Source organism: Carcharhinus amblyrhynchos, chromosome 2, assembly GCF_965287045.1.
Source record: "Carcharhinus amblyrhynchos chromosome 2, sCarAmb.v2.hapA, whole genome shotgun sequence".
In the NCBI taxonomy this organism is placed as follows: Eukaryota; Metazoa; Chordata; class Chondrichthyes; order Carcharhiniformes; family Carcharhinidae; genus Carcharhinus; species Carcharhinus amblyrhynchos.
Window position 1 is genome coordinate 10,067,315 of NC_137325.1, and position 13,961 is coordinate 10,081,275.

General features: G+C 48.8%; 1 protein-coding gene across 2 annotated transcripts in view; it reads right to left on the bottom strand.

The window, feature by feature from the left end:
- Positions 1-13,961, bottom strand: part of nphp3 (nephronophthisis 3) — a 195,575-nt gene that overhangs the window by 21,830 nt on the left and 159,784 nt on the right. For both annotated transcript variants that reach the window (XM_080201909.1, XM_080201916.1), the window contains 3 exons: positions 8,464-8,549; positions 6,227-6,298; positions 3,781-3,935 (listed from right to left, as the gene is read on the bottom strand). In XM_080201909.1, the coding sequence (XP_080058035.1) occupies positions 3,781-3,935; positions 6,227-6,298; positions 8,464-8,549 (313 nt within the window). The remainder of the gene's footprint in view (positions 1-3,780; positions 3,936-6,226; positions 6,299-8,463; positions 8,550-13,961) is intronic.

The window sequence follows — 13,961 nt, forward strand, 5'->3', positions numbered from 1 at the left end:
GGTCAGTTAGATCAGTTTGTTACGGTGGGTACATCAGTTAGATATTTTTGACTGATCAGTTACTGTGTTGAGTTAGCCACAATAAAAACAGATGTGCATTTATATAGCCTCCCCCACAGCTTCAGGACACCCCAAAGCATTTTCTAGCCAGTGACAGACTCTGTGAAATCGAGCCAATTTGTGCACAGCAAGCCCCCTCAAGCAGTAACGTGATAATGACCAGATAATCTGCATTTTGTGATGTTGATTATAGAATCCCTACAATGTAGAAAGAGGCCATCCAGCCTATCGAGTCCGCACTGGCGCTCCAAAAGTGCATCCCACCTATGTCTTCCCCTCTATCCCCACAAGCCTGCATATTCCATGGCCAACCCACCTATCCCGCACATCTTTGGACACTAAGGGGCAATTTTGCATGGCCAATTCATTGAACGCGCATCTTTGGACTGGGAAGGAAACCGGAACACCCAGAGGAAACCCACGCAGACACGGGAGAACGTGCAAACTCTGCACAGACAGTCACCCCCAAGGCCAGAATTGGACCCGGGTCCCTGGCGCTGTGAGGCAGCAGTGCTAACCCCTGTGTCACCGTGCTGCCTAAGTGATTGAGGGATAAAGATTGGCCAGGATGCCAGGAACAACTCCTCTGTTCTTCCAAATAGTCATGGTGCGGAGATGCCGCGGGTCACTGTCTTTTTGGAGTCTGCACATTCTCTCCGTGTCCGTGTTAGGGGTTAGGGTGCATTGGACGTGCCAAACTCTTCCTCAGTGGACCCGAACAGGTGCCGGAGCGTGGCGGCTAGGGGATTTTCACAGTAGCTTCACTGAACACAGTAAGAAGTCTCACGACACCAGGTCAAAGACCAACAGGTTTATTTGGTAGCAAACGCCACTAGCTTTCCAAATGGGATCTTAACGCTGGGCTGAAGGAGGAGACACAGCCTCGGTTTAAAGTCCAATCCAACAGACATAGAAACATAGAATAAATGTGTACATGAGACGTGCAGTAATTTTGAGAAAGGGTGGAACCAGCAGTGAAGAAACTCCAGAAACTCTGATTCAAATAATCCTTGAGTTAATCCAAACTGAGGAGTTGGAATGGGCAGTTTACCCATTATTGTGTTTCCTTTGCTGTTTTGACCGATTTCAATGACTCATTTGCTTCCTGCTGTTAAGTGGCTGCATCTGCGAAGCACAGATGGTGGGTTTAGTGTCTGACGTGAGTGATATTAATCATCCTTTGCAAGGACATGGGTGCAGGGTGGAAATGGTGTGGAAATCCAGAGATGGAAGCACTGTTTGGCTAGAATGTTGTTATCTACAAACTCCGTTACACAGAAGGTTTAGAGGAAGCCTCAGCTTACCGAAAAGAGCCGCACTTGCATCAGTCACAACAAGTTTGTTACCGCCCGTCGAAGAGGGCAGTTACGTTCCGCGCAAGGTTTTTGTTCATTGATAATTTCACCATAAGGGCAGATTGTCGACAGAAGCGTAATAAATTGTCCCTAAATTATTCTCCTCTCAATCTGGTCTCCAACGTGGGTGCCATAAGCATAGACATGGGCCAAGGGTGGAAGAGGAAAAGCACAATGTTAAAATGGTGGCGCGGGCTCGTTGGGCCGAAGGGCCTGTTCCCCGTGCTGTGTTATTCTTTGTTCTAGAAGCCCAGTTGTAAACTGGCCGCACTATTTGATCTGCAAAGTGAAATAAATCCCCATTTATTCGGGCCTCCAGATTCAGGATATCCTAAATAATTTTACATCAAACAAGCTACTTTTTTGAGCGGAGTCACAGAGTCTTTACGGCGTTGAAGGAAGCCATTTGGCCCATCGGGTCCATCCTAGCTCTCTGTAGAGGATCTGGTCAGTCCTGTTCCCCCGTTCTATTCGCGTGGCCCTCCAGGTTTACTTCCCTCAAGCGCCCGCCTTTTGAAATCATTGATTGTCTCTGCTTCCACCACCCTTGCAGGTGGCGAGTTGTAGCTTCCCTGTCGCACGCTGCGGAAGAAGGTTCTTCCTCGGAACCCCCCTCTCGTCTATCTCTTGCCCCAATCTGTGCCCCCTGCCATCAATGTCCACCCACCCTCCCCAAACTCCTTTGGCAATCAGTTGATGGGAACGGCTTGTCTTTGTCCAAGTCTGTGATAATCTCACACTCCTCTATCAAATCTCCCCTCAGTTGCCCTTGCTTGTAGGGAAGAGAGGCAACCAATTTGTGCACAGCAGGATCCCACAGAATGACAGGTGATAAATAACTGGATGGTCTGTTTTAGTAATTTTGGTTGAAGGATAAATATTGGTCATGGCACCTTGTCTAAAGTTTTTTGCTTATTTGTTAGTGTCACAGATAGACTTATATTAACACCGCAATGAAGTTACTGTGAAAATCCCCTAGCCGCCACACTCCAGCGCCAATTCGGGTACACTGAGCAAGAATTTAGCACGTCCAGTGCACCTAACCAGCACATCTTTCAGACTGTAGGAGGAAACTGAAGTGCGTGGAGGAAACCCACACAGACATGGGGAGAACATGCAGACTCCAAAAAGATAATGACCTGAGGTGGGAATCGAATTTGGGTCCCTGGCGCTGTGAGGCAGCAGTGCTAACCACTGTGCTGCCTTGTGCCACCCACTGTGGCACCCTGCTGCCCTGTGCCACCAAGCCACCCCTGTGCCATCTCTGCCATGCTACTGTCTACAATAGATCCATATAAACAGATTTCTTTTCTTCCTATTTGAAACTAAATGAATCCTCGGAATTGTAACATTGTTTTCCTGCAGGATTTTAGCTTTATTCCTTGTGGAATACAGTTCCTCAGCATAATTTAGAAATGATCCTTGAATTCTGCTTTGAGTTCTTCTTCTTGACTGGAATGGTGCAGCCCAAACTGGCGTCAGTTGTTGGTATCAAATCAGCCATAGATACTGACAGCTGGCAGATGCTCACAATGCCAATGCTAGCGCCATCATCAAGATGGCGTGAGCCAGGCCAGGAGGGAGCCAACACCATTTTGGTACAAAAAGAAGGGAAGCATCCTCGATGTGGGTTGGGAAGGGGTTAACGTTTCATGGAGTTTACATGGCTGGGGAAGCGGAAAGTGCGTTAAATACTCAAATCCTCAGGATCTGTGCTACGGATGTGTACTTTTACCTTCTAAACCGATAAATGTGTCCATGTTTGAGAGACTTTGTCACAGGTCACCTCGCTCGCGTGTATACAGATGGAAAGAAACCCATTTAGAATCCCTACAGTGTAGAAAGAGGCCATTTGGCCCATAGAGTCCACACCAACTCGCCTAAGGAGAATCTTACCCAGTCCCACTCCCTTGTCCAATCCTCGTAACCCTGCACATTTACCATGGCTAATCCACCTAACCCACACACCTTGTGACAGTAAGAGGCAAATTAACTTGGCCAATCCACCTATCCTACATATCTTGGAACATTAAGGATCAATTCAGCATGGCCAATCCACCTAAGCTACACATCTTGGAATACTAAGGGGCAATTTAGTATGGCCAATCCATCTAACCTGCACATCTTTGGAAACTAAGGGCAATTTAGTATGGCCAATCCACCTAACCTGCACACCTTTGAACACATCCTTAGTCACTCAAGATAAATCCAGGGGCAATGTGGTGAAACAGAAGCTGAAGTCATTTGAATGATATAACTGGTGTTCTGAGCATATCACACCGGTCGTTAAGGTTATACAGCAGTAACGTGAGGGGTAAAATTACTAGGAAAATTAGCGATTAATATCATATTATTGCCTACTCACATGTTCATACAACTTCTTCCCAAAAGTCTTCCTCTGGGCTGCCCGCTGGCACAGCAGCTCCAAGGCGCGTTCCGCTGTTCCAATTGTCCTCATGCAATGATGGATTCGCCCTGGTCCAAGTCGACCTTGTGCTATTTCGAATCCCCTCCCTTCACCTGGAGCAGATATTTGGGAGAAAGGTGATAAATCATTTCATCCAACAACCGTGTTTAATTCAAACCCCTATCGGGCCATCATACACTGGTGCTGCATTTCCAAGGGGCGTCTGCCAACCAACTGCACTCTCACCCCCCCCAACAAAACCCTCCCATTCTGCCAAGAGAATTTAAAGTTTATTTATTAGTGCCACAAGTCAGCTTACATTAACACTGCAATGAAGTTACTGTGAAAATCCCCCACTCGCCGCATTCCAACACCTGTTTGGGTACATTGAGGGAGAATTTAGCATGGCCAATGCACCTAGCCAGCACGTCTGTTGGACTTTGGGAAGAAACCAGAGTATCCGGAGGAAACCCACGCAGACACAGAGAGAACATGCAAACTCCGCACAGACAGTGACCCAAGGCCGGAATCGAACTCGGATCCCTGGCGCTGTGAGGCAGCAGTGCTAACCAAAGTGCCACCCAAAGATCTAAATACATTGGCGATGTTTCTCTAGTTCAATCTCCACAGAAATGCAAGTCATGCTTCCCTCCTCAGAAGTTACACACATAGACACAATGAGAAAGGCAACGGAAGATTAGCAGGCACTTCGATGGTCATCCTCATTAACTTTTTTATTCCTCTATTCAAATCCCTTGCAATATCGCAGTATCTGCATGTTAACTTTCTGCCTTATTTAACCAAGGCTCTATCAATATCAATAGTAATGAGTTCTGTATCTTTTTATTAAAAATAATTCTGCTTTTTTTTATATTCTCGTGACAAAATTGAATAACTTTAACAGCTTTACACTTCCGCCACTGCATCTGCCAACTTGTAGCCTCCTCACTTAACCTGTCTACGGCCGGGATTCTCCGAACCTGACCGCAGCTGGGACCGCAGAGGGCTGTGGGGGCGAGCTGTGGTTGTGGAAGGTGCTACACAAATGAAACTTTGTGGCATTCTGCTGCAGTTCAACATTTCATTGGCTGTTTTGATGCGGAGGCCCTTCGCTCCCCGGGCCAGCCCGTTGTGCGCGGCCTTCTCTGGGTTGCGCCCCACTCGACTGGAATCTAAGGGGTTAAAATGGCTCTGGCTACGGTTCAAATAAGATAGCTCAGGTCACGATTGGACCACCCTGACAGGATGCCCGGTCGAGCAGCCTGTGGCTCCCTGAAGCAGGCCTTGGCGTATCGCGGCTGAAATGAGAGGCCTCAACACTAGGCCAGCTTCAATTTACTCCAGAATTGAGGGATCCGGGATGTGAGTTCTTCGGAACAGGAGAAGGATGAGCGTTGAATCAGCAGGGGGAAACTCGACTAGCACCAGAGGCCAGAGCAATACAGGCCCACAGCTGAAGCGTGTGCCTCATCACATGAAGCAGACACACAAGCCAGAACATGGGGCAGCACTGCGGCACCGTGGTCAGCACTGCGGCACCGTGGTCAGCACTGCGGCACCGTGGTCAGCACTGCTGCCTCACAGCGCCAGGGACCCAGGTTCGATTCCTGGCTTGGGGTCACTATCTGTGCGGGGATCTTATAGTGACGTATAAGATAATGAAGGGGATGGATAGGGTAGAAGTAGAGAGATTCTTCCCGCTCAGAAAGGACAGCAGGACTAGAGGGCACAGCCTCAAGATAAGGGGGGGATGCAGTTTAGATCGGAGTTGAGGAGGAACTTCTTCACTCAAAGGGTGGTGAATCCCTGGAATTCTCTGCCCGTTGAAATGGTGGAGGCTGCCTCGCTAAATATATTTAAGTCACGGGTAGATAGGTTTCTGATAGACAGGGGAATTAAGGGTTATGGGGAGAAAGCGGGAAAGTGGAACTGATCCACTTCAGATCAGCCATGATCTTATTGAATGGCGGGGCAGGCTCAAAGGGCTAGATGGCCTACTCCTGCTCCTATTTCTTACGTTCTTATTATGTTCTTATGTTTGCACATTCTCCCCGTGTCTGCGTGGGTTTCCTCCGGTTCCCTCCCACAGTCTGAAAGACGTGCTGTTTAGGTGCATTGGCTGGGCTACGTCCTCCCTCAGTGTACCCGGACAGGTGCTGGAGCGCAGCAACAAGGGGATTTTCACAGTAACTTCATTGCAGAGTTAATAAATAAACTTTAACATCAGATCGGAATTTGCTCCTCATTTCATTAAGGTTGACGGCGAGCACTAAGGTGGTCTGCTGAATGGCCACCACCTGTAAGAGTTCACAGGCGAGTGAACAGAGTGAAATGAGCGGTTCCGAGAGCGGGGAAACAAAATGCTTCTGGCCAGAAGATTCCGATCCAGCTGTTTGAGACTTACCCAGCAGGATGTTGGATACAGGAACGCGAACATTGTCGAAATGTACTTCAAAATGCCCACCGTGAAATGCATCTGTTAGAACACAAGGGAAGTCACATCAGTCTCCATACACAGGTACAGAAACACACTGATTCAGGTCAGAAATACTTAGTATTGCCTCTACTTCATATAAAGAGTTTTGCTTCAGCTGAAGTGAGAAATTTCACTCAAAGCATACTTAATATTTGCGTTGGATGGGTTACTTTACAAGTCATGGAATCTCTGCTGTGCAGAAGGAGGCCATTTGGCCCATCACATCTGCACCGATCACGATTCCACTCAGAACCCTATTCCCATAACCCCACATATTTACCCCGCTAATTCACTTGATACTAGGGTCAACTTAGCATGGCCTAATCAATCTAACCCGTACATCTTCGGACTGTGGGAGGAAATCCACACAGACACGGGAGCACGTGCAAATTCCGCACAGTGATCCAAGCCGGGAATCGAACCGGGGTCCCTGGAGCTGTGAGGCAGCAGCAGTGTGCCGCCCCAATTGGTCTCCAAGAACATGAGAAATAAGAGCAGGAATAGACCATTCAGCCCATCAAGCCTGCACTGCTATTCAATACAACTAAGCTTGATCTTGGGTTTCAATCCATTTTCCAGCCCATTCCCCATATCCCTTAATTCCCTGAGGCACCAAGGCTGGAATCTTGCCACTGGTCACGCCAACAGGATTTTCCCATCCTGCCGCAGTGAACGTGGATTTGGCGGGCCACCAAATTCTCTGACCTCGCTGCAGCGGGAGCGTGGCGTGAATGGGTGATAAGATCGGGTTCCAGAAATCTGTCTTTCCCGACTTTAAGAGCAGCTCCAGCCACTCTGCCACCAGCAGACCACCCAAAGTCAGCAGCAAGGATCACTGGGGTGGGGAGAGAGGGGGGTGGGCAATGCACCTCTAAAGACCAGGTCTATCCATCAAACTGAGTCAAAATGACACAGGAATTTGCCAGGGCCACTTGCTCACCTGACTGATATCAGAATAGAAACAGACACATGTAAACTGGAATGGAAATATTGAAGATGAGTGGAGATTTAGTGGACAAAATGTGACAAGAGAGAGAACGTAGGGATGGTTTTGTAAACCCCGTGTGAATCTCAAGGTGATTCTCACAGCAGCAACGCACTGGGACAGACCTGAACAAAATCCAATCGGGAATATTCTCCTTCAGGGGCAGAATTTCACCGTCCACTAGCAATGGACAGCTGCCACCCTCCTGACCATCACCTGCCCAGCCAGCAATTTTACATGGGGGGCTGCGCACGTTCCCCCCGACACGGCGCGATTGGTCAGTTCCCCGGGCAGCAGCGGGCACACAGCAGGGTCTGACGGTATCACATTGTTATCATGGGCCAGAAGCCTTACCCGCGGTGCACTCGGAAGTATCACTGGCGAATAGGTTCACAATATTCATAGCCTTGCATGAGATGCCCGTATCGGAGCAAAACTGCTTCATTGCTTTGTAGATGTAGATGAAGCAGTTCTATCTCCTGGATCCCCTCCTCTTTTTGCTGCATTGCTTGGTGGCTTCTTCGGGACTTTCTTGCTGCCCCTTTTTGGAAATGGCTGGCTTCTTTTCCTCACCCGTTATCACGTAAGATTTCAGGTTTATATTCTCTCAATAGTGATCCTCTAACCCTTCCCCGACTGGGGAACGCTGTATCCAACTACCAATTTAATTATGCATTCCACAAATTCAACATTAAACCTGGAGTTTTACCGCCCAGCCCGCCACAAGAATTGGAGTGGGCGAGGGGCGGACAATGGTCCTAAGATTTACTGCGTGGAAATAGGCCCTTTGGCCCAACTTGTCCATGATGCCTAGTTTTTACCACCAAGCTAGTCCCAATTGCCCAAGTTTGGCCCATATCCCTCTACACCCATCTTACCCATGCAATGCTTTTTAAAAGGCAAAATTGTACCCGCCTCTACTACTACCTCTGGCAGCTCATTCCAGACACTCACCACCCTCTGTGTGAAAAAAATTGCCCCTCTGGACCCCTTTTCTATCTCTGCGTTCAATGGGAGGGACAATGGGAAGGTCCGTTGACCTCGGGCGGGATTTTGCAGGATGAACGAGACCCTAAAATCCCACCCTAAGAAGGCTGGCATCCCAGCTTAGGTCAGGAATTCTAACGGTCACTCTGAAAGGGAGACGGATCTGACTGAGGTAAATGATGATGTCTCTTACCATCGTACCCAAACACTCTTAGGGGCCTGATGACCTTTACCCCTTGTGTGTCCATGGGAACAAGAATCATGCTGTGTTGCTTATGCCTAAGGAACAAATGCGGAACATCACAAATTTACCGAACAAACCTGTAACTGAACAATTAAGATGTGTTTGTGAAAACCCACTCACAAATTTAACACCAGAGTCTACACAAATATGTAAATGAAGCCAAGCAGTCCAAACACATTGGGCGGGATTATCCGGTCTCGCTCGCCCCCAAGACTGGAAAATCCGTCCCAAGGTCAATGGATCTTTGCCTGGTCCGTGTCCCAATTCCTATGGCGGGTGAGATGGGAAAACTCCCCCCTATACCCCAACCTGGTGTAAACTGCAAAGCACAGCTTGCTAAAGATGGTACAGGAACCTGGGGATGTATTTGCAAGGATCTTTGACAGTGGCAGGTTCAGGTTGAGAAGGCTGTGTTTTTTTGTTAAAAAAAACACGAGATTGTGACTTTATTAATAGTGAGGTTACAGGAGCAAGGAAGTTTTTATTTATTACTGTCACAACTAGGCTTGTAATTACTGTGAAAACCCCCCCAGTTGCCACCACACCCTGGCGTCTGTTCGGGGACACTGAGGGAGCATTTAGCACGGCCAATGCATCGAACCAACACATCTTTCAGACTGTGGGAGCAAGCCGGAGCACCCAGAGGAAATCCACGCAGACACGGGGAGAATGTGCAAACTCCACACAGTCAGTGACCCAAGCTGGGAGTTGAGCCGGGGTCCCTGCTAACCACTGTGCTACCTTGCTACCCTCAGTTATGCTAAATCATTGACAAAGAAAGCACTAGTTAGGCCTCAGCAGAGGAGGTTGACTAGGCTGATGCCGGAGTTGAGGGGGTTGAGCTATGAGGAGAGGCTGAATAAACTAGGCTTGTACTCGTTAGAGTTTCGAAGAATGAGGGGAGATCTCATTGAGACGTATAAGATGATGAATGGGATGGATAGGATAGAGGTGGAGAGACTCTTCCCGCTCAGAAAGGACAGTAGGACTAGGGGGCACAGCCTCAAGATAAAGGGGGGGCGGTTTAGAACGGAGTTGAGGAGGAACTTCTTCACTCAAAGGGTGGTGAATCTCTGGAATTCTCTGCCCGTTGAAGTGGTGGAGGCTGCCTCGCTAAATATTTTTAAGATGCGGGTTGATGGGTTTTTGATAAGAGAGGGGATTAAGAGTTATGGGGAGAGGGCGGGAATGTGGAACTGAGCCACGACAGTTCAGCCATGATCTTATTGAATGGCGGGGGCAGGCTCGAAGGGCTAGATGGCCTACTCCTGCTCCTATTTCTTATGTTCTTATGTTATGTAATACTGTGTTCAATTCCAGATTGCCACGCTGTAGGAAAGATATCCAGGCCCCTCAGAGAGACTGCCGCAGAGATTTACTGGAATGGTAATACCATGACCACAGATCATAGCCACAAATCACTCAGGGGCATGTTGAACTTTTAAGTAAGGCATATCTTGTTTTAGAAAAAAAGGACATACAAGCAAAAACAGGCTAAGACTGCAAAGTAATCACTTGGCTGGAAATTTCCAATGTGGATTACACTTGACCAACTATTCTGGAGAGAACGGAATGCCTCATCTTTCGTCAACAAAGGCATTTCAAGAGAAGAAATGCAATCTAACATCTGAACTTTAATCTCTTGCAGAGGTAAGGGAGGCCGATTGCCATATCAGCAGAGACCATCTCCTGTGTGTCATATCCCAGACTATCGGCATGATGTGAGTTGGAAGACGGCGCTTCTAGACAAAAAAAAAGTTTGTGTTTTTCCCTTCTGAGGAAGACACAAGAAAAGGGGTAAAAAATCAACTGCAAATCTGGTCTGTGTGTGCTAGTCTGGTGTTCCGGTTCTGCTGTGCTAATACTGAAGGTCACAGCTAAAGAACATCAATGAAACATCTCGCTTGCATCTCCAGTGGCATCTACTCGCAGCGGAGATCGGCAGGGAGACGCACAGACCGTTAAAATGGCTACTTCAATATCATTTGAATCTCATTAGCAAACCCGGGACTGAAATCTCCAGCCTGCTAGCATCTCCCTTCACCCCCGACCCTGCTGGAATGAAGGGGGGAGGTCAATTGGGGCCTCCCAGAGGGTCGGGCGGCTGGGGGGCTGCTCTTTGGGCATTGACACCCTGGCAGTGCCAGCCTGTGCCTCCGGCACTGCCCAAAAGGGCGAAGTGCCAAATCCCATGTGCACCTTGGCAGTGCCCACCGGGCTTGGGGCAGTGCCAAGGGGGCAGAGAATATGGGGCAGGGCCTCGGGGCCGATCTGTGGGGATGGGGGTTCCATTGTCACTCTGCAGTCGGGATAGGTAGGTGAAGGAGGGAGGCCAGCGATTAGGGGGGGCTGAGGGGTGGGGGTCAGCTGGCAGGCATGGTCAGCTTGCTGTGGGGTTGGCACTGCGGGCGGAGGGGCTATTGTCAGGGGTAAGGGGTGCTGGAGGCCGCGGTGGGCTAGGAGGAAGGGCAGGGGGGGCACAGTCGGTCATGAGAATGGTTGGGGGGGCAGCAATCGGGCCGTGGGCGGGTCAGAGAGCCGACGTTGTGCAGGCTGTGGCGCTAGCCAGCAACTGAGCTGGCCAGCAATCAGGAGGCCGGCAGTGAGGGGCAACTGCGCATGTGCTCAGTCCGACACTGACAGATCTGCACATGCGCAGTGGCTCGCTCAGCGCGCTGATTACAGCCCCTCCTTCGGGAATAGGTCCTGCCCCCTAAATGTAATATATTCTTACTGGTGGTGTCACCTGACAAAGGGGCAGCGCTCCAAAAGCTAGTGGTGTTTGCGACCAAATAAACCAGTTGGACTTTAACCTGGTGTTGTGAGACTTCTTACTGGGCCTCTGCATTGCACAGAGTGTGGGAGATTCTTCTCTGAACGCCCACTGAATTCCAATTATTCCAGCTTTCACGCGAATTCAACACTTAAGAATTGTTTTGGGAGAATTCCGCTCCAGTTACGTGGAGAGACTGGAGAAGTAACTTGCCCTCTTCAGATCACAGAAGGTTGACAAGAGTAAATACTAAAGCAAAGTACCACAGATACTGGAAATAATGGTAGGAATAATGGTGGGAAGGACTATTACTTACGGGGCGAAAAACTGCAGCAGGCGACGGTGCAGAGGGACCTCGGGGTCCTTGTGCATGAGTCGCAAAAACCCAGCTTGCAGGTGCAGCAGGTGGTCAGGAAGGCGAATGGGATGCTGGCCTTCATAGCGAGGGGGATTGAATATAAAAGTAGGGAGGTCTTGCTGCGGCTGTATAGGGCATTGGTGAGGCCACAGCTGGAGTACTGTGTGCAGTTTTGGTCGCCGTACTTACGCAAGGATATTTTGGCCTTGGAGGGAGTGCAGAGGAGGTTTACTAGGCTGATGCCGGAGTTGAGGGGGTTGAGCTATGAGGAGAGGCTGAATAAACTAGGCTTGTACTTGTTAGAGTTTAGAAGAATGAGGGGAGATCTCATTGAGACGTATAAGATGATGAATGGGATGGGTAGGATAGAGGTGGAGAGACTCTTCCCGCTCAGAAAGGGCAGTAGGACTAGGGGGCACAGCCTCAAGATAAAGGGGGGGGCGGTTTAGAACGGAGTTGAGGAGGAACTTCTTCACTCAAAGGGTGGTGAATCTCTGGAATTCTCTGCCCGTTGAAGTGGTGGAGGCTGCCTCGCTAAATATTTTTAAGACGCGGGTTGATGGGTTTTTGATAAGCGAGGGGATTAAGGATTATGGGGAGAGGGCGGGAAAGTGGAACTGAGCCACGACAGATCAGCCATGATCTTATTGAATGGCGGGGTAGGCTCGAAGGGCTAGATGGCCTACTCCTGCTCCTATTTCTTATGTTCTTATGTTATGTTCTAAATCTGAAATAAAAGCAGAAAATGCTGGAAAAATCTAGCGAAGTGTATGTGGAGAGAGAAAAACAGAGTTTAATGTTTCAAGTCTATCTGACTATTCTTCAGAGCACTGTAGGAGAGTCATTCTGAACTAAAAGCATGCGCTCTCCACAGACACTGCCAGATCTTGCTGGGGTTTTCCAGCATTTCCTCTTTTTATCTAAGGTTAAGAAGAGATTTGACAAGATGTGTTCAACAACACGAACATTTTCGATCAGGGTAAATGAGGGTGGCACGGTGACACTGCGGTTAACACTGCTGCCTCACAGTGCCAGGGACCCGGGTTCGATTCGGGCCTCAGGTCACTGTCTGTGTGGAGTTTGCACGTTCTCCCCGTGTCTGCATGGGTTTCCTCCGGGTGCTCCGGTTTCCTCCCACACTCTAAAGTTGTGCAGGTTAGATGGATTGGCCGTGCTAAATTGACCCTTAGTGTCAGGGGGATTAGTGGGGTGAAATGTGTGGGGGTTACTGGGATAGGGTATGGGTTGGATTGTTGCCATTGCAGACTTGATGGGCCGAATGGCCTTCTTCTGTAGCCTCGTGATTCAGTGAGACCCACTTTTGCCCAGTGGGTGAAGGCGAACAGGGGGCACAGGGATTGAGAAAAGAAATAGTGACAACTTGAAGAAACACTATTTTAACACAGTAAGTTCTGGTGCTCAGGGTGGTAGAAGCAGATTTAACCACAGCAATCAAAAGAGAACTGGATAATTGCTTGAACAAAATAATTCACAAGACTGTGGAGGAAGAGAGTGGGACTAATCGGATAATGATACAAAAGAGCTAGTATGGGCACAGAGGGCTGAATGGCCTCCTTCTGCATTGTATCAATCTATGATTCTCTATGACTCTACCAACCTTTACAGCAAGAATGCTAAATATCAACCCATAGACTCCATCCTGAGTGCCTGCGATATTCTGCTCATTTTACATCTGATTGCCACTTTGTCCTTCTGAGTATCATCTGCAGAACTAATTCATTCACCCACTGTCTGAGTGCACAAATCCTCACCCACACTTCTTACACAAGCCTAAACTGTCCAGCAATTGGAAAGGGGGGGGTGGGGGTTGGTTTTGCAATATTCTCCACCTATCTGTATTTTAGCAGCAAAATTGGAAATAAACCCTTTTGCGTCTTAGTATTAGTGTCGTGAGTAGACTTACATTACTAATGCAGTTGCTGTGAAAATCCCCTAGTCGCCACACTCTGGCACCTGTTCGGATACACTGAGGGAGAATTTAGCACGGCCAATGCACCTAACCAGCACATCTTTTGGGTTGTAGGAGGAAACTGGAGCACCTGGAGGAAACTCCCGCAGACATGGGGAGAATGTACAGACTCCACACAGAGGGTGACCCAAGCCCAGAAATCGTACTCGGGTCCCTGGCACAGTCAGTAGTCTCACAACACCAGGTTAAGGTCCAATAGGTTTATTTGGAATCACGAGCTTTTGGAACGATGCTCCTTCCTCAGGTGAGTGGAGAGTTGGGCTTGCAAACAGGGCATACATAGACAGAGACACAATTGCAAGATAATGGTTGGAATGCGAGTCTTT